Genomic DNA, 21,720 nt, shown 5'->3' on the forward strand with positions numbered 1-21,720 from the left:
CAACAACAAATAACATTTGTAAAGCGCTTTTCTCCCGTGGGACTCAAAACGCATAAGCATGGCTCCGACCATCGTGGTACAGAGGAAGAATTTGATACTTAACTGGCAGTGCCTCCACCTATCATTGATTGGTAGAATTAATTTGATAAAGATGAAGTTACTCCCTAAATTCCTATACATATTTCGTAACTGTCCTATTTGGATATCGCAGAAATTCTTTAAATAAATTAATTCTATCCTCACCGGCTTTATCTGGTATAATAAGACTCCCAAAATTAGCTTGAAAAAACTGCAAAGACAATGGTCTTTTGACCAAGGGGGGATTGGCCTTCCCAGATCTATTCCTTTAGGGCTCTTTTCCACTATGAAATGCGATCGCGATTGCGTTTCAATTTCCACCATGCGATTGCGATTGAGCTACTATACTCATTATAGTCCAGCTCAATCGTATACAAAACGCGGCAGGACAACGATTGCGATTTGACCAGAATCGCATCGCAATCGGATCGCACTAATGGAAATTGCAGCTGCGGTTTCCATTAGTTTAATGTACCTTGCGATTTGCGATCAGAAGGAAATCGCAGGCTAGTGGAAAGAGGCCCTTAAAGAGACTCAGAGATGAATTAAGATAATATACAGGTCCTTCTCAAAAAATTAGCATATTGTGATAAAGTTCATTATTTTCTGTAATGTACTGATAAACATTAGACTTTCATATATTTTAGATTCATTACACACAATTGAAGTAGTTCAAGCCTTTTATTGTTTTAATATTGATGATTTTGGCATACAGCTCATGAAAACCCCAAATTCCGATCTAAAAAAATTAGCATATTTCATCCGACCAATAAAAGAAAAGTGTTTTTAAAACAAAAAAAAGTCAACCTTCAAATAATTATGTTCAGTTATGCACTCAATACTTAGTCGGGAAGCCTTGTGCAGAAATGACTGCTTTAATGCGGCGTGGCATGGAGGCAATCAGCCTGTGGCACTGCTCAGGTGTTATGGAGGCCCAGGATGCTTCGGCCTTAAGTTCATCCAGAGTGTTGGGTCTTGCGTCTCTCAACTTTCTCTTCACAATATCCCACAGATTCTCTATGGGGTTCAGGTCAGGAGAGTTGGCAGGCCAATTAAGCGCAGTAATACCATGGTCAGTGAACCATTTACCAGTGGTTTTGGCACTGTGAGCAGGTGCCAGGTCGTGCTGAAAAATGAAATAGTCTCCATAAAGCTTTTCAGCAGATGGAAGCATGAAGTGCTCCAAAATCTCCTGATAGCTAACTGCATTGACCCTGCCCTTGATAAAACACAGTGGACCAACACCAGCAGCTGACATGGCACCCCAGACCATCACTGACTGTGGGTACTTGACACTGGACTTCAGGCATTTTGGCATTTCCCTCTCCCCAGTCTTCCTCCAGACTCTGGCACCTTGATTTCCGAATGACATGCAAAAGTTGCTTTCATCCGAAAAAAGCAGGGCTGTGGAGTCGGAGTCGGGGCAATTTTGGGCACCCGGAGTCGGAGTCGTGGTTTCAGAAATTGGGGAGTCGGAGTCGCATGATTTTTGTACAAAATCCACAGCCCTGTTAAGTATGGGACTAAGGAGTCAGAGTCTGAGCAATTTTGGGTACCCGGAGTCGGAGTCGTGGTTTCAGAAACTGAGGAGTCGGAGTCAGAAGATTTTTGTACCGACTCCACAGCCCTGGAAAAAAGCACTTTGGACCACTGAGCAACAGTCCAGTGCTGCTTCTCTGTAGCCCAGGTAGTCAGGCGCTTTTGCCTCTGTTTCTGGTTTAAAAGTGGCTTGACCTGGGGAATGTGGCACCTGTAGCCCATTTCCTGCACACGCCTGTACACGGTGGCTCTGGATTATTCTACTCCAGACTCAGTCCACTGCTTCCGCAGGTCCCCCAAGGTCTGGAATTGGTCCTTCTACACAATCTTCCTCAGGATCCGGTCACCTCTTCTCATTGTGCAGCGTTTTCTGCCACACTTTTTCCCTCCCACAGACTTCCCACTGAGGTGCCTTGATACAGCACTCTGGGAACAGCCTATTCGTTCAGAAATTTCTGTGTATTACCCTCTTGCTTGAGGGTGTCAATGATGGCCTTCTGGACAGCAGTCAGGTCGGCAGTCTTACCCATGATTGCGGTTTTGAGTAATGAACCAAGCTGGGAGTTTTTAAAAGCCTCAGGAATCTTTTGCAGGTGTTTAAAATTAATTAGTTGATTCAGATGATTAGGTTAATAGCTCGTGTAGAGAACCTTTTCATGATATGCTATTTTTTTTATAGGAATTTTGAGTTTTCATGAGCTGTATGCCAAAATCATCAATATTAAAACAATAAAAGGCTTGAACTACTTCAGTTGTGTGTAATGAATCTAAAATATATGAAAGTCTAATGTTTATCAGTACATTACAGAAAATAATGAACTTTATCACAATATGCTAATTTTTTTAGAAGGATCTGTACATCTCTGGGGCTTTTTCCAGCCCCATCCGCATGGATCACTCCCACGCCGCCATCCTCAGCCTTCTGGATCGCCGGTATCGGGTCTCGTAACTTTGGCCAGCCACGGCCAGTGTTACGCATGCACAGTGACTCTCTCTGGCACCTGCTATTATGCTATTACCTCCTTCTCTGCCTCTCAGATCTCGCACCTGCGCCGCTTCACTGCAGTCCTCAGGAGTGAGATCTGAGAGTCAGAGAAGGGGGTACAGTAATAGGATACAAGGGCAGGCCAGACAGGTGAAAAAGGTGTGTTTTTCTGGGCACAGCACCACTCTCTTTTTTTTCCACATACCTCGGGCGTCTCGGACGTCTGCAGCTTGCTCCACCTTTAACGTACACCTTCCCAGTGAGGTGCCCCCTCCCTCACCTTATCATTGGGGCCGTGTTAAAAAGAACCCGAGGTGGAATATTTAAATCTTAATAGGACCTATAGGCATGTCATGTGCACAATGACATGCCTCTGTGTCTCTCTATTGCCGCTAGTCCCCCCCCCTGGAGTCTGCTGTGCCCCCCTGAAACTATCGCCAGGCTAGCGACAACCTGCTTGTCGCTAGCCGTCTGTTTACATGAGGCTTGTCAATCAGCCTCCTCCGCATTGCTGCCTCCATGACAGGCTTCACCACCCCTTTCTAGCTTCCTCCAATCGGATGCCAAGCTGCGACCCAGGAGTACTTCCTGGGTCGCGACTTGGCTTCCGATTGGAGGAAGCTAGCAGAGGCGGGGAGCGGCGGGGGGAGCCTGTCATGGAGGTGGTAATGCAGAGGAGGTAAATGCCTCAGGAAATGTCAAGGAATAGCAACTCGCAAAGAATTATGCTTTCGGTAAATCAGGCAAAAGTGTTCAGATAGCCTTGAGGGAAAGCCAGGCAGCCAATAGGGAGAGCCACACAGCCCTGCTTCTCACGCTGATTTGATGTGAGTATAGGACTGGTCTTCACTCTCACAGAGCAGAGGAAGGCTTTTCTGCATTCCTTTAGATGTGAAAATCTGTATTCAGGCATGCAAGGGCTGTCAGATGCACTGGATGGAAACCCCATACTCATACACACAGCTCCCTGCCTCACGGATGACCTGCTCCACAACTGGTAAGTAGGGATGGCCCTGCTTAGGAGAACTCGTGGAGAAGCATGTGATCAGTTTGATCAACTGATAGATTTGTAAGGTTCTGATTTGCTGGTCCTGATCATGTGTTAAACCAGGAAGTCTGCACCAGGAGAACAAGAATTGGCCCTACAAAACCGCACCACACAAAATGTAGAAAAGTACAAAATAGCCTTTATTGAACCATACAATTATTAATAAAACCATAAAAACAGGAGCACTATGTCAATAATGAGGCCCTCAGTAAACAAATTGGTCAATCATAAACATGTAAATACACATAATAGTAAGGTGCTGTCCCGCAAACTACACCGGCAACCTGTAAAGAAAAAAGTGTGAATGCACCAAAAGTACAGCTGAACACCCCGTAAGGAATGAACAGATTGAAGATGGGTGTGAAATGGGGATATAAATATATATCCCCTGTGACAAATCTATCTAGCAAATGGTGGGGAAAGCACAGGCTTGTGCCCAACGTGTGGAAGTGCCCGATGGCGTGTATGTGCTGGGAAGAGGAGCTTCAGATGAAGCAATAGAACAGCGTGTCTGCGGGAGCCAAATGCGACTCCCAAAGAGTGGATAGTGTAGTGAATAGGGCTGTGAGCCCGGAGTCACGGAATCCGTGTGGTGAGGTGCACGGAAAAGGAGTGCTTACCGGTGGAGCGGGACAGGAGGGCGCGTGTGCTGGAGCCGTCGCGATTCGCCGCAAGAAGCGGCTTCTTCCGGGCACACTAAACACTTATAACACTAAACCAGGAAGTCATCACAGCAAAACAGGACCTTACAAATCTATCAGCTATTCACATTCTTCTCCATGAGTTCTCCTAATCAGGGCCATCCTTACTGGTAAGGTCATGTTCACACCAAGGGCATTTTGCGTTTTTTTTATGCTCCGTCTGTTTTAAAAATCGCCCTAAAAGCACTTGTGCAATGATTCCCTATGAGTGTTCACATCTGAGTGGTTCGTTTCCGATCCGTTCAGCAAAGTGCTGTCTGTACCATTTTTTTAGGGCAATTTTGCTACAATGAAAGGTATAGGAAAAATGCTCACAAAATCGCTTTGCGCGGCGATTGCGTTCGCACTTGTAAGCGCCGGGAGAGGGAAAATAAGGTGTAAAATAACGAATGTAGTACTTTGCCGACCAAATGATTTTACCGAACTGCCCTTGTGAATAGAGGCCAATGGGGCAGTCCCCCACCCCCCAAAAAAAATAAACGTAATGCAGCAGTGTTTCACCACAAAATTGGCTGTGCAGTTGGTACAAAAATCATCTGACTCCAGCTCCTCTAATTTACATACAGCAATCTTGATGACTGAAAGCATGTGACATAAAAAGCGTTTAATCACTAAAAAAGCTAAGGAATTTTACAAACAAATCTACTGGCTGGGAAGCTGACACTCTACCCTGTCGGCTGCCCCGGCCAGTCATTGCCAACATGAATTCACTGGCACAGTTGTCTGTATAATAAGATTCCGCGCTGCCCTATATCAGCTGGGTTCCAGGTGAGTAGCCCTGCCACCTTGCAAAAAAAAAAAAAAGACTGCCTCTGCCTGAGAAAGGCCAGGGCCATTTTCTGTTAGGGGACAGAGCCATGAACCTGAACCCAGATTATATGGGCTTCCAGCCAGTGATTCTTATTAAACCGGCAATGTGTTGGGGCATTCTGACTTTTTTAAGCATAAGGGCCTGTTCTCACTGGGGCGATTGGAGGTCGATAACTGCTAATCGCCGAATCACTAGCACTTTTTAAAGGATACCAGATGTAAAAAAAACAAATATGCTGTGGGTAGGGGAGTATGAGCCAATACTTATGCCTTTCGTTCTCCTCTGACAGCCGCCTTTGTCCTGTAACCTATCCCAGTATTCTCGCAAGTCAGACAAATCTCCAGGCTTGTAATCCGGACATGCTGCATATGTGCACATGTGCAGTATGTTCTTTCTGCTCCCCTGGTGGCCACGCATAATGATGTAGCAGGCTGCTACGTCATTATGCACGGTCACCAGGAGAGCAGAAAGGACATACTGCACAGCGCAGTGTGTCCGGATTATGAGCCAAGAGTCAACTCACTTGCGAGAAGAACAGAATGGATTACAGGAGAACGGAGGGGAACGAAAGGCATGGTAAGTATTGGCTCATACTCCCCTACCCACTGCATATTTATTTTTTTACATCTGGTATACCTTAAACCACTAGCGCAATACTAATTATATGGCAATGATCTCACTGCCGCGGTTGCCGCCGATCACCAATATTTCGCAATTAGCGGCAATTGCAAAACGCGGTGCATGCAGCATTTTTTGGCAATTCTAAAGTGACCGTATTTAGAATGCTAAAAAGTGCAAATCGCGATAGCGAACAGTGATTTAATATTTGACTTAACTACAGCCTTGAAGATTGTTGGGATACATAAAACTTACACCAACACACAACTTCACCAAGGACGCGAGCACGTGAACAAGCGCCAGTCGGGCGCGAAACGGCTGTAGTGCCGTCCATCTACCCCTGGTCACCCGCACCCCGCACTCCCCGAACACTCTCAACAATGCAGGTTTGATCCATCCGTTTATGACCATATACGAATGTATACTGCAATATTCTTTTTGGCAAGATGCTGCATTAAAGAAACTTAAAGGGACTGATGCCCGGCCTGCCTTTTTGTACGCATATTGATAGACTGTCATTCACAGATTTTGAAACCGGTGCACGTCCAAAGCTTCAGTCATATGCCATATGTTTGAGTGATTGGAAGAGGGGAAGTATTGATTGAACAACAAGCAAATGCAGAGCCTGCCCCCCATGCACATATACTGGGTTTGAGTGCCAAGTGTTTTTCTGTTCTACATTGTACTATACATAAAACTTAGTCAGATTGGATAGTGACCATTAATGGACTTCAATCTTCAAGTCAATACACAGATATTCAATAGCAATAACCTCCCTGGTGGTGCATTTCTATCTGGATTTATGGGTCTAAAAGCGGTACTTGTTTTTTCTAGAATTTTAGGCCTCCAATTCTCAAGTCTTAACTCACCTAAATATATCAGAATAAAAGCCTGGTAGACATCTTGCGTATAAATAAAAGACTGGAACACAAAATTGTTGAAATCATTAAATTCACGAATAAGCTTAAAAAATAGTGAAACTGTATAAACAAGGCACCAGACTATACAGTATGTACATATATACCTAATACACTTCCCACATGTGGTATATTTTGAAACAGGTAATGGCACATAGGGCAACATCACAATCGGGGCAGTAGAAGCGCGATTCCTTTCTGACTTTATTCCCTTTGCTATCAGTCTTAGGTGGCAGGCAGAGAGTAGTCAAAATCCAGGCAGTGGTTGGTGCAGGCGGCCAGCAGAGAGTAGACATGGTCCAGATGGGGGATCAGGCATGCTAAACTCTCTACATATATACAGGCTGCATTTCTCTGTTTTCCTTCTGCCTTGGGCAGTAGATCAAGGGGTCCAGATGGGGCGATCAGACAGGGTAAACTCTCTATATACATACAGGGCGCATTTCTCTATGTTCTCCTTCTGCCCTGTGCAAAAGTTCAGGTCCACTGCCCCCGATGACGTACGCGTACCTCCATACACATATGACACTTCGCCGCTGATTGGCCACTGGGATCCCGGAAGAAGAGCAGAGGTGAGGGGGATCCCGGTGGCCAAGGAGAGAAACCTGGAGTCCCACTGGCCAGCGCTGATCGCACGCGGCACCCAGGCAACATCTAGCCCCAGCTGATCTCAGGCTTACCACTTTCAGCACCTGACCTAGCCCGAGCTCAGCTTGGGAATACCGCTAGGGGATTAATGTTTGGGATCTGATGTGGCTGCACAAGGACATTTTCTCCACCAGCCACCATGCAATCAATTTTGTTCTGTGCTTCAGGTCAGGTTTATGTTGATAGTAGAGATGGTTAATGAGATGTAAATAATTCCTGGTTGATGCAGAATTATTCATATTTTGTATGCAAATTTGAGGCTTGAAAATGGACCACTTGAATTCCACCTGTGCAGTATTCGATTGGTCCGCTTTGAAGCTGCATATACTATGCATACAACATTTTTATAATCCTGCATCAACTTGAAATGATTTGCATTTCGTTAACCATCCCTTGTTGGTAAGTAAATTATTTTTTCCTTGGCACAATTGACATTTTTTCCCACAATCCTTCAGGGCAAGATGAGATGTCACTCCTCCCAGAACTGACAGCACTTCCCCTATAAAAAAGTCACATGGTTAGTCCACCCTCAGTGCTGTTTGTTTTTGCGTCCAGGCAGGTCGTCATCTCCCCTTGGGATTGGGCACGTGTGCTGGGCTGCAGGTTAAAATTCTGTAGGTGATCAATGTCTCTCCATAAGAGGGCAACAAACACCGCAATCCAGCCCGCACACCGTTCCTTTAAAATACTTCCGGCTCACAGAGATTAGCTAGAGGCGGGATCAGAAGTGACGGAGAGACCAACAACCTCATAGGTATAAATGCGTCGGCTTCCGGCATACCTGCCATGCGCATCAGAAGCCGCCACCCGCAGCGCGCACTTTAGACAGCCGCCAAGCTTACCTCCCCTCCAGACTCCTTCTCCTCCATGAGCCAATCAGGAAAGCCGTGCCCTCCACTCTAGCTCTCCTCAGCTCACGAGAGAAAGGTAGGCAAACTCCACAGGGCTTCCAGCATGGAGCGAACGGCTAGGTGGTCTCAGTACCACTGCCTCAGGGCTAGCTAATCTCTGTGAGCCGGAAGTATTTTAAAGGAACGCTGTGCGGGCTGGATTGCGGTGTTTGTTGCCCTCTTATGGAGAGACATTGATATTTGGATGTTTGTCTTGCAGCATGTTGACTTCTGATAAGACGGAGGGCAACAGTCTTTTTCTGGTGTTATTTGTTTGGTATTGCATATTTATTGCAGGGTTGTTCTTATGCTGGGGGCTTTGCAGGTCTGTGGAGTTGGTACAAAAATCTTCCGACTCTTCAGTTTATGAAACCACTGACTCCAACTCCGGGTACCCAAAATGGCTCCGACTCCTTAGTCTAATACTTACCAGGGCTGTGGATTTGTATAAAAATCATCCGACTCTGACTCCCGACTCAGACTCCTCAGTTTATGAAATCGCCGACTCCCAACTCCGGGTACCCAAAATTGTTTCGACTCTGACTCCACAGCCCTGGGGCTTTGTTTATTTTTCAGGCTAAACCAGCTGACTCTGTGGAAAAGATGAAGCCTGCTCCAATTTATAAATGATGCCCTATGTCTAATACTAAATTGATGTTGCCATATGCCAAAACATTATGTCAGATATGTATGGACAAGGTTTTGGGAGAGCAGCCGAGACCCTCTTTAAAAGAGACCCTGCAGACTTTTAGGGAAGGAATTAATTCTTCTTTAGCTTCATTTAAATCCTGTTTGACAGACGCAGGGCCATCTACTTCTCAGAGTACTGTATCAATGACTCCTGCAGTTGACAGGGAGAGTCAGGATCAGGGAGAAGCTATTGCTAGCTCGGAGGAATCAGACTTGAAGGACTTTGAGGCTGATACTACTTCGCGATTTTAAGTTTCGGATTGAGGACACCGAGACTTTAATTGCATCGATTAAAGATACACTTGAGCTACATAAAGATATTGTGGCTAATTTATTTGTTCATGATCAATTATATAAGGGTATGGAGGAAAAGTAAGGTCTTGTCTTTCTGGTACATAAAGCTATCAAACAGGCTATTTTAAAAGAATGGAATAATCCAGAGAAGTAGTTTCTTCTCTCTAAAGCAATTAAGCGTAGATCTCCTTTTACTATAGAAGATACGACACTTTGGGCTAAATGTCCTAAATTGGATGCCCCTTTTTCGCAAGTAACTAAACCAGGGGATCTGGCATTTGAAGATTTAGGGAATCTGAAAGATCCTGTTTACAAAAAGATTGATGCTTACTTGAAAAGGACTTGGGAGGCTAGTGCAGCTACCTTTAGGCCTGCTATAGCTTCCTCTTGTGTAGCCAGAACCTAAAAGCTCGTACATACGCCCGATTCCTGCAAACGATTAATCGTCAGACCCGCCCGCAGGCCGGCCGATCTGCCGACAGATCGCCAGTGTGTACAGTCTGTCGGCAGGCTGATAGGGCCGTGTGTACGTGCCACTAGCATTGTGGATTAACCAGTTTAAGGCCAGTATCTTGGCAGGTGCTTCCATTGAACAGTTAATTAATTATATTGAAATACGATAACAGAGGCGCCAAGTAGAATAAAATTAGTTAAAATTGTTAAAAAGGGGGAAGTGGGTGGACTCGCCTCCCTTCTGAAAAAAAAGGCCGGTGTAATGATCCGCTCAGCTGCCTGTGCAGGCAGGCAGCTTTTTGACCACTGTTCAGGTCTGCATTCTGCAGGTCTCTGGTAGAGAGAACTTTTGTCAGTTTTGCAGCTTGCTGCTGCTGAGGAATTTGCATACGTTTGTCATGCAAATTGCCTAGCCACATCCTTTGTAGGCTTGCTCCATATATACCATGTGATTCCACAGTACGTCGCTGGTCATAACGGTTTGTCCTGTGAAACACTCCTGGAGTGTCAGCCATGCTTATTGTTTGAAGATTAGCTTACAGTAATTCCTGGGACTGCACTAGGCATCCTCGCTAGAGCAGTCAGGATTGTATTATTTGTATTGCCTGTTCTATCTGTCTGTGGGGTACTAACCAGAGCAGCGGTTGTTACTGGTAGCCCCTTCTGTTCATCTGTCTGTCGTGCTTGGATCGCACTAGCCTCTAGCAGTAGCGGCTGTGGATACTTCTGCTCTCCAACTCTCTTGCTGTACTTGGATCGCACTTGCTCTGGCGGAAAGAGCAGTGGATTCAGCTCGCTCTGTTGCTATACTTGGTTCGCACTTGCTCTGGCGGAAAGTGCAGTGGATCGTATCTCTCACTTATTCCTGTTTTCGTGTATCTGTCTTGTCTGATACGAACGCTTGCTGGAGGCTTGGTGAGGTAACCGTTAAGCAAGCGCTCGCGTCCTCTGTTTCATGTTTGTCTGTCGGTGGTTAGTTAGGCATGCTTGTCTCTGTTGTGCTTAACACGCGGAGACCGCGCAGAAAATGCGTTCGCTGTTGCGAATGAGTGCGGTGTTCGAGTTTAGTTAGCATTTGTTATTTTCACCTTAGCGTTTGTGTCACCTCTGGCAATCGCCTCTCTCGCGATTGCGTTCCTACTTCATATCTGCTGTTGTGTGTGCACCGTCGCGGGTTGGCGACTAGATTGGGGCACACACATACATTCTATCCCTGTGCTCATTGTCTTTCGCAATCGCTTCTCTTGCGATTGCGTTCTCACTTGATTTCCTCTGTTGTGTGTCCGCCGTCGCAGGTTGGCGGCTAGATTGGTGGACATACATACATTACTCATCTGTGCTCATTCGGTCTTGTGTCGCTGTTAGCAACCGCCATCTCTGGCGATTGCCTTCTCACCTTATCTTCCTGGTTGTGTGTTCATCGTCGCAGGGTGGCGACTAGATTGGTGGATACACATACCCTCTGTCGCTTTGGTCTCTCTCTTTCAGGGCTATCTTGCCCTGTGTTTCTTCCCTTCGTGCAATTCCTGTCTGGCGTCTGTGGCAGGGCAGAGGAGCTGTTCCTCTGCACTCCACAGCTCCACCTGCCGACAGGAATTTCCCTCTCCAGGTGCATTGCACCTTTTGCTGAGTTCCCTCAAATGATACGCTTGTGGAGGATTTCCGCAGTGTCAGCGCACGTCTTGTGCGCTGATCACGGAGAGAATTCCACAATCGTTACAGCCGGACAATGGACAGGTTACTTACAGTCTAAAGTAACATTTATTAGTAACTCCAAAAGTGCAATGCGTTTCACGGGTAACAGTCATGCTTCTTCAGGCAAACGATTTTTGGAGGGTGCTGGGGAAGGGAAACAAGCACCCGCGAAAAATCGTTTGTCTGAAGAAGCGGGACTGTTACCTGTGAAACGCGTTGCACTTTTGGAGTTACTAATAAATGTTACTTTAGACTGTAAGTAACCTGTCCATTGTCCGGCCCTTTTTTTCAGAAGGGAGGTGAGTCCACCCACTTTCCCCTTTTTAACAATTTTAACTAATTTTATTCTACTTGGTGCCTCTGTTATCATATTTCAATATTATCTAGTCCACCCTTGGTGGAGGGTGTATCCCCATTTTCTCCTATCTACAGAGAGTGACTTTTTAAACCTGAGCGGGGTCAGGTTACAATTCTCCCCGCCGGCCTGTCCAGTGGTTGCCTTTGTGGCGACCCACCCTTGTGAGTATAATCATCACATTTATTCACAACAGATCTCTCCATATTAACATACTGCACCATATTGGGCTCTCGGTTTCTCCCCCATTTTTCAAGAGTTAATGAATTATATTACCATTCTCCCTAAAGTAGCTCATTATCTGACAGATTCGGCTGAGACAGTCAGATTAAGGCCCCGTTCACACTGCACGCGTTTCCAGCCGCGTTTTGGAAACGCGTGCAGGAGGCCGACACGCACGACATCAGACAGTGCATAGAGTGCACTGTCTGATGTTCATACTGCATGCGTTCCGGACCTGTGCGGTCCAGGAATGCATGCTGCACGCATATTTTGCAAAAACGCATGGCTGTCCCATTCCCATTCACAAGTTAAGAAAACTTGGAGTCTTAAACTAAGTTTGATAGTTTATCTATGCCAGCTGTTCTGGATTTTCTCCAGGAGGATTGGCATAAGAGCATATCAGTACACTGAAGGTGCAGATTGTGGCGTTATCTGCATTTTCAGGTATTCCTCTCTCTTTGTCACCTTTAACCACCCTGGCGTTCTGATTAAATCGCCAGGGTGGCTGCGGGAGGGTTTTTTTTAAATAAAAAAAAAACTATTTCATGCAGCCAACTGAAAGTTGGCTGCATGAAAGCCCACTAGAGGGCGCTCCGGAGGCGATCTTCCGATCGCCTCCGGCGCCCAGAATAAACAAGGAAGGCCGCAATGAGCGGCCTTCCTTGTTTTGCTTATATCGTCGCCATAGCGACGAGCGGAGTGACGTCATCGACGTCAGCCGACGTCCTGACGTCAGCCGCCTCCGATCCAGCCCTTAGCGCTGGCCGGAACTTTTTGTTCCGGCTGCGCAGGGCTCAGGCGGCTAGGGGGGCCCTCTTTCGCCGCTGCTCGCGGCGAATCGCCGCAGAGCGGCGGCGATCAGGCAGCACACGCGGCTGGCAAAGTGCCGGCTGCGTGTGCTGCACTTTATTTGATAAAAATCGGCCCAGCAGGGCCTGAGCGGCAGCCTCCGGCGGTGATGGACGAGCTGAGCTCGTCCAGACCGCTCAGGAGGTTAATAATAATGTTTATAGGCACTTTTTAGGAAATCTCTAGTTTACAAACCGTATGTTTTTCCTTGGGATTTATCCGTAGTGTTACAGGGCCTTTCCAGAGAGCCATTTGAACTGCTACAGGATTGTTCACTTAAAATGCTTACGCTAAAAACCGTATTCCTGGTAGCAATTACTACAGCTTGCAGAGTTAGTGAGCTGTAGGCTTTATCAGTTAAAGCGACTCTGTAACAAATTGTTCAGCCTTAGTTCTTCTATCCTATAAGTTCCTTTGCCTGTTCTAATGTGCTCTAGCTTGCTCCACCCTTACCGAATTGCACAGTGGCTGTGTTATTTATGTTATATGATCTAATCTGTTTTCTTCTGCTCTGTCAGGCTAGGCTGGAATGTGTGGAATGTGCAGGGCTGCTTGTGATTGGATAGAAGTGATACACACCCTCTGCAGGCCCCCACTGCAGGCTCTGTATGACTCACACACTCTGCTTATGTGAGCCTATCACAAGCTGGTTAGTTTGTTTGTAAACACTGCCTAAAACTATTAATTACAAGCCAGGATTGCAGCAGAGAGTGGCAGAAACAGCACAGAGGGGGCCAGGAGAACATAATGAATAGAATGGTATGCTTTTTGCTGTAAAAATTGTAGAGTACAGATTCTCTTTAAAAGTCCTTATTTCCAGAATTTTCAGGACAGATTGGTGTTGCAGACAAATCCAAGATTTTGTCCAAAAGTGATGTCTAGGTTTCATAGATCACAGGACATAGTTTTACCTACATTTTGTGTTAATCCAGGTTGTGAGAAACAAAGGATTTTTCACACGTTGGATGGTAGAAGATGTGTTCTACAATATCTAGCTAGAAGGTCTGATGACAGGAAGACTGATTTGTTATTTGTTTTGTTTGCGGGATAGAATTTAGGACAAGATGCTTCTAAAGCCCAGTCTACATGATACGATTCTTTGTGCGATTTGATTACGATTCTATTTAAGATTCGACTAAATCCGACATGTCCGATCGGAATTCGATTCGATCCAATTCGATTTGCTATTGTTTTGCAATGGCAAATCGAATTGAATCAGGATCGGACATGATGGATTTAATAGAATCGTAAATCGAATCGCACAAAGAATCATATCGTGTAGATTGGGCTTAATGCTAGGAATACACCATACAATTTTCTGTTAAATTTACCTTCAGGGGCGTGTACAGACCCCCAGGGGCTAAATACACGCCTTGAATCCAAATCAGATGCAAAATTATGCAAATTAACCCCCTTGCCGGTCCAATTCCCGCGGCAAGGGGGCAGCGCAGCACTTTTTTTTTATTTTATTTTTTTAAATCAATAGCCGCTAAGCAGTGGCATCCCCCCACCCACTCCGATCGCCTCTGGCGATCAGAGTAAGCAGAAAATCCCGTTCAGAACGGGATTTCCTGCTGGGCTGCCCCGGTCGCCATGGCGATGGGGCGAGATGACGTCAGAGGGAATCCCGATCCACCCCTCAGCGCTGCCTGGCACTGATTGGCCAGGCTGCGCAGGGGTCTGGGGGGGGGGGGGGGCGGCGATCACATACCACACGCAGCTAACAGAGTGCTAGCTGTGTGTAGGAACAAATTTTGGGGGAAAATCGGCCCAGCGGGGCCTGAGAAATCCTCCTACGCAGGTTACCCCGAGCTGAGCTCGGGATAACCGGCAAGGAGGTTAAGTGCAAATCTTATGTGCTAGTCCCTAATCTAAAATTTGAATGCAGATTGGATGCAGGATACCACAAGTATACTTAGAACATTTTACATAGAAAAGAGAGTGTAGGCAGCTTTTCCAAATACAGAAGGCTGCACCTGAGTTGATTTAGCTGCAAAGAAGTGCAGAGCTCCAATGGACTGTATTACACAACATGCATTAAAACAGGTACAGCAATGGAGGGCGTTAGCTTCAGCAATAATGTGTGCACAAATCATTCCTACTAGACTTCCCCACGGCGGTGACGTGCCCCCTCGGGGAAGACCTAACCACTAACCTGACATTAAAAGCATAACTTACCTGGTGCGACTTATCATACAATGGTATACACATCTCTTCAAGACAGACAAACAAAAATGACAGCGCTCACAGGCTGCAACTGGCTTATAAACCATCAGGGGCGTGTACAGACCCCCAGGGGCTAAATACATGCCTTTAATCCAAATCAGATGCAAAATTATGCAAATTAAGTGCACATCTATGTGCTAGTCCCTAATCTAAAATTTGAATGCAGATTGGATGCAGGCTACCACAAGTATACTTAGAACATTTTACATTCCTCTCTTTTCTCTTCTCTTTTCTATGTAAAATGTTCTAAGTATACTTGTGGTAGCCTGCATCCAATCTGCATTCAAGTTTTAGATTAGGGACTAGCACATAGAATTGCATTTAATTTGCATAATTTTGCATCTGATTTGCATCTCCATTGCTGTACCTGTTTGAATGCATGTTGTGTAATATAGTCCATTGGAGCTCTGCACTTCTTTGCAGCTAAATCAACTCAGGTGCAGCCTTCTGTCTTTTCTATGTTAAATTTACCTGCCAGATAGATAAAGTTCAACATGTTGGAAATGTATCTATCTTACCATTTATCTGCCAAGCAATTAGGCATTGTTCTACTCAGCAGGAGATAAATAGAAGACAATGCACCAGAGATAATGACCATTCTCTACAGAAAATAATCTAATTATGCATTCTAACAGAAAATCTAATGCTGGGGATACACGGTTCGTTTTGAACTGTGTATCGAGCCGCACGATAGATTGCGGCGCGTCCCCGTGCGTGGCCGGATCGATTCCCGCTCGGCCCCGTGGGCAGTTCTTTATCTTCTCTTCGTTTCTGACCATTGTCCTGCCCGTGGTATCGAGCGGGGAATCGATCCGCGCGGGTATCGGACAGGTCGGAAATTATCAGCGCTGCCATCAGCGCTCGATTACACGGTTCAAAACGAACCGTGTATTCCCAGCATAACAGAAGAATCTAACAGAAAATTGTATGGTGTATTCCCAGCATAAATCTACTATTTCAAATTGGATCAAGTTGGCTATTGTTGAAGCCTACAAGATCATGAAGGTGGAGCCTCCAGCATCATTTAAGGCACATTTAACTAGGATTATGGCAGCTTCATAGGCAAACAAGATAAAAGGTTCTCCGGAGCAAATTTGCAAAGCAGCAACTTGGTCAAATTTCTCTACGTTTATTTGCCATTATCGGATTGATGCATTGTCTGCTCACGACCAAGCGTATGGTTGGTCGTCCAAAGGTTCTCCAAATGGTGGTCCCACCCTGAGGTTGTATTACTTGTTTATCGTCACACCTTTCCCTGAAGGATTGTGGGGAAAAACAGTACCTGCTAATGATGTTTTGAACAATCCTTCAGGGCAACAATCCCACCCTGGTGTATTGTCTATGTCAAGTAGTTGCACAAGGTGTGGGTTAGTTGGTGGTTCATATGTCGGGTAAGTGTCTAAGTGCTGTCTGTTCCGGCATCTGGGAGGAGCAACTTCTCACCTTGCCCTGAAGGATTGTTCAAAACATTGTTAGCAGATACTAAACCTGTTTTTTTTCTTTGCACGACACATCAGGTTTTCCTAAAGGAATGATAGAATTCCCCACATCCGTCTTATTTTTGCTTCTCCACAATGTTACCGTATATACTGGCAAGCAAGCCGAATTTTTGATCCCCCAAAAGTGGGCCAAAAGTTGGGGGGTCGGCTTGCTTGCGAATCATGTTGGTCGCCGATAGCCTCCCCCCTCCCCCGCGGCCGCCTCTGCTATTAGCTTACCCGGTGGCTTCCTCTATTCCCCTCTCCGTCTCCTGCACGGGGCGTGTAAATAATTCACAGCAGCTCGCCCCACGGCGGCTGCTGTGTGATGAGGGAGGAAGCTGTAGGGAGAGCGGTTCCCATAGTAACGGCAATACACATCGCCGCTACAGGAAGCTGCTCTCTCTACGGCTTCCTCCGTCATCACACAGCAGCCGTCGTGGGGCGAGCTGCTGTGAATTATTTACACGTCCCGTGCAGGAGACGGAGAGGGGAATATTGGAAGCCGCCGGGTAAGCTAATAGCAGTGGTGGGGGGGCACTACCTACACATACTGGGGCACTATACTGAGCGCTATACTGGGCACTTTACTAGCTATACTGGGGCACTATACTAGCTATACTGGGGCACTATACTGGGGCACTATACTAGCTATACTGAGGCACTATACTAGCTATACTGGGGCACTTTATTAGCTTTACTGGGCACTATACTAGCTATACTGATCACTATACTAGCTATACTGGGCACTTTACTAGCTATACTGAGCACTACCTACTTATACTGAGCACTTTACTAGGGCACTATACTAGCTATACTGGGCACTATACTAGCTATACTGGGCACTTTACTAGCTGTACTGGGCACTATACTAGCTGTACTGGGCACTATACTAGCTATACTGAGCACTTTACTAGCTATACTGGGCACTATACTAGCTATACTGGGCACTTTACTAGCTATACTGGGCACTATACTAGCTATACTGGGCACTTCACTAGCTATACTGGGCACTTTACTAGCTATACTGAGGCACTACCTACCCATACTGGGCACTATACTAGCTATAATGGCACACACTGGGGGGATCACGCAGCCAGCATTTCCTACCCCCGGCTTATATGAGGGTCAATCATTTTTTCCTGGTTTTTCAGGTAAAAGTTGGGGGGGTCGGCTTATATGCGGGTCGGCTTGCTTGCGAGTATATATGGGTATTTTTGAGATGCCTTGCCACCCACAGTTGATTGCTGTTCACTTCCAAATACTGGTGCTTTAGGGAAAGCGTTTTTTTAATGTTAGGCTGCAAAGCAAAAGAATGTTAATATTTTTGAAAGGAATGATTGTTTATACCCATTATAAATCCCCTTTATCTTTCCACATGTTTATTTATGTATTTATTTGTATGAAATAGTTTTAAAGAGATGTTTTTTCTCCTTTGTTTAGGATATAGCCATTGAGAAGCGGCTCCAGCAAGCAGTCTCCTTTAAGTCTCAGGGCAACACTAGCTATTCTGAGCATCGTTGGAGAGATGCTGTGAGTTTGTACCACCGCGCTCTTTTGCAGCTCCGCAGTGTAGATCCTACCTTGATTAATCCTGTATCTGGACTGGGCCCTGTTTCATTCAACCTCACACCACAACAGCTAATGACTCTAAAATCTCTTCAAGCAGACTGCTATAATAATTTAGCAGGTACAATTTAAAATTGAGTCTGTGAAAATGTAAGTTAAATGCGCAGTTAATTTAGTAGGTTTTTTTTGTTTTGTTTTTTTTATCTCTTTCAGCGTGTCTCCTCCAAATTCAGCCCCCTCGTTATGAGCGTGTGTACGAGTGCAGTATGTACGTACTTAAACTGCAACCTCATAATGTCAAGGCATTGTACCGCGCTGGAGTTTCCAGCTACCATCTTCGTGACTATACAACAGCTCATATCTACTTAACACAAGCTGCCTCTCTGCAGCCCAAAGGTGGGGTATTACATACTGATCCATAATTGTTTTATTCCTGAGTGTTACTTTGGTTATAATGACCTTTATATACTGTCAGTAGGATGTTCACTGTAATATTATTATGATTATTTAGTACAAGCTGAAGACCCCGCGTTGCCCGTGTATGTATTTGGTGTTGATGTTGGGTCCGGCACTTTTTATAACTTTGTCACACAGTCAGGCAATGACAAAGTTTGTGAGCTTTGGGGTCCTTGACATCAATAATGTGAGAATGGAAGCAGTTGAAATTTCCCCATTATAAACAAACAAATCTGATTAGCTGTTTGTGAGTCCACCTCTTTCTGAATTTGAACCCCATCACCAAATGACCTACTGTAACTGGTTTGAGGCCTCTGAACAGTGTAAGAATAGGCACCATTGAAATATTCCCCTTGAAATCCAAAGGTGAATTCTGATTGGCTGTTGTAGGCCCCACCCACTTTCCTAAATAATGGCAGTTACCCAGTGACCAACTGTGCCAAGTTTGAGAACCAAGCGATTTAACAGTCTAAAAATGCTGCAGTTTACATTTTCCCATTTAAAATGAATTGTTGAAATGTGATTGGCTGTTTTATGCTCCACCCACTTCCCCCTCCCATTTTAACCTCTGTCACCAAGTGACCAATTGTGCCAAGTTTGAGGACTCTTAGGAAAAGAATCAGGAGGTTTACTTCCGGCAAACAGAAGGAGCGATCAGCGTGGCAGGATGGAAGAGGGGCAGGATAAAGGTGCTGCTCTTGGTATCCACCTCGGTGGCAAAAGTATCTTTGTTTGAGACAAGAAGAGACAGAGTGCACTCAGGGGAACAGTACAGCAGTAGATTGGGTAAATTTAGAATATTCTCACCCCTAGAAGTTGCTGGCGAGCCTGTACAGGAGTAGCCAGCATGTAGGCTTTTATCCCTCTAGCCAGGGATCAGGCACAAAGGCAGCTGGATTCCTCCTTCACTCGCATGGTTGTTGTCATACAGCGAGCGGCTCTGAGGTTGTACACCCTGTCTGTGTGCAAGCCCGCTATATGCGGCCGCACAGACTGTGGTGGATTTCAAAGCATCAGCTCCAGGAGTGAGGAGCTAAAAGCTAAAATAAAAGTATTTTATTTTGGTACACAGTATAGGAAAAAACAATTTTATTACTTTTGATTCAGTTTGTGACTAAAAAAAATTCACAACATATGCCTCAGCCGTAATATATCCCAAATTATATTCTCTTGTAAATCACAGTTAAAATGATGCCCTATATACTGTACATAATCAGATAGCTTTTTGTTTGTGCACACAGCAGATTGTTAAAGAGAACCCGAGGTGGCTTTGTATAACGTTAGTGGGGCACAGAGGCTGGTTGGGCACACTAACACCAGCCTCTGTTGCCCCATGGTGTGTGTCAAAGACCCCCCTGCTCGCCGCTATCCTTCCCGCAGTGCTGGCGACACGCAGCGCGTCGCCAGCACAATGTTTACCCTAGCGCTGTCTGTCAGCGCCGCTCCCCCGCCTCCTCCGCATCGCCGCTACCCGCCCTCGTCCCTTCCCTCCAATCAGCGTGAGGGAAGGGACGAGGGCGGGTAGCGGCGATGCGGAGGAGGCGGCGGAGCGGCGCTGACAGACAGCGCTAGGGTAAACATTGTGCTGGCGACACGCTGCGTGTCGCCAGCATTGCGGGGGTATAGCGGCGAGCAGGGGGGTCTTTGACACACACCATGGGGCAACAGAGGCTGGTGTTAGTGTGCCCAACCAGCCTCTGTGCCCCACTAACGTTATACAAAGCCACCTCGGGTTCTCTTTAACCACAAGTAGCACCATTGGATTTTTCAAGGCCATTTTTTGCAGCAAAAGTAATGCAGTCTTTCTTTCTTAGCAAAGCCCCTGGAGTCTCAGAACAATCGATACAGGTCACAAATGTCACCATTCTAAAAACTAGAGACCCAGGCCTACTCAGATATAAATATTGTATAATATTTGGACAAATCTGGTTTTGCTAAAATTGCACCATAACTTTGAAAATGCAATTTTTTTTTTACAGTTTTTTTTCACTTCGGTGCAAATAAAAAATGCATATGACATAGGCCTCAACAATAATACACCCCAAATTCTATTCTCTTGCTTGTTACAGTTAAAATGATACACTGTACACATAGTCAGATAACTTTTTGACACCGCACAAGTAACACCACAGGCTTTTCCAATGCTATTTTTCTCACCAAAGTGTCATTCTTTTTTTAATCCTGGTACACACTTTCAATTATGATTGACCAATCACTGAACAATTTTACCACCTCTATATAGTATGAGTCAACAGATATTAAATATTATGAGCAAATTGTGTAGGTTAAGCCCCATATTACATAGGAGGTGGTAAAATGGTTGGTAGCCATGCCAGTGGTCAGAAGGTGGTTGATAGCAATGCCAGTGGTCAGAAGTAGAGATGGCCCAAACGGTTCGCCGGTGAACGGGAACCGGCAAACTTCCGGGGTTCGCGATCGCGGAGAACCGCAAACTTTATCAACTTTGACCCTCCACATCACAGTCAGCAGGCACATTGTAGCCAATCAGGCTACACTCCTTCCTGGAACCCCAGGCAGCGTCAGGCTTTTCACTCACTTAGGCTCTTGTAGGCTTGTTAGCTTGCTCCTTGCTGATTCTTATTGCAAAAAAAGCACCCCTCAACAGCTCTTTTGAGAGCTAATCTTGTTCCTAGTCCCTAGTGCTTTAAATAAATTCGAATTCTACTACTTTATTGTGTTTGAGTCTTCGTACCAGGTAAGACGTATTACGCTTACCTTTGATGTATTGATCTTGTACTATATATCTTGGAATCTAAGGGTGCCGCCCACAGTGTTTTATATTTTTTTTTTTGTGTGGTCCACTTGCATTATATACAGCCCTGTCAGTCAGTCGCAGCTGGCCTTTGGCCCCTTGGTGGTAATTACTAATGTGCCAGGTGCAGATTTGTAATACCCATCACTGCATATAGCTACCTGTTGTTCACAGTGCACCCACCTACCTACGTGAGTGCACGCAGTGTCACTGTGCCTGTCCGATACCTGTCTGTGTGTGACAGATGCACATTGTAATACCCATCACTGCATATATCTACCTGTTGTTCACAGTGCACCCACCTACCTACGTGAGCGCACGCAGTGTCACTGTGCCTATCCGGTACCTGTGTGTGTGTGTGTGTGTGTGTGTGTGTGTGTGTGTGTGTGTGTGTGTGTATGTGTGTGCACATTTGTAATACCAGT

The 21,720-nt window shown here is 45.7% G+C and overlaps 1 protein-coding gene across 1 annotated transcript in view; it reads left to right on the top strand.

Moving 5' to 3' along the window:
- Positions 1-21,720, top strand: part of TTC9C (tetratricopeptide repeat domain 9C) — a 99,262-nt gene that overhangs the window by 4,364 nt on the left and 73,178 nt on the right. The window contains exons 2-3 of the mRNA XM_068259433.1: positions 17,941-18,187; positions 18,280-18,462. Coding sequence (XP_068115534.1) covers positions 17,941-18,187; positions 18,280-18,462 — 430 coding nt within the window. The remainder of the gene's footprint in view (positions 1-17,940; positions 18,188-18,279; positions 18,463-21,720) is intronic.

The sequence above is a fragment of the Hyperolius riggenbachi genome, chromosome 11, assembly GCF_040937935.1.
Source record: "Hyperolius riggenbachi isolate aHypRig1 chromosome 11, aHypRig1.pri, whole genome shotgun sequence".
Classification (NCBI taxonomy): Eukaryota; Metazoa; Chordata; class Amphibia; order Anura; family Hyperoliidae; genus Hyperolius; species Hyperolius riggenbachi.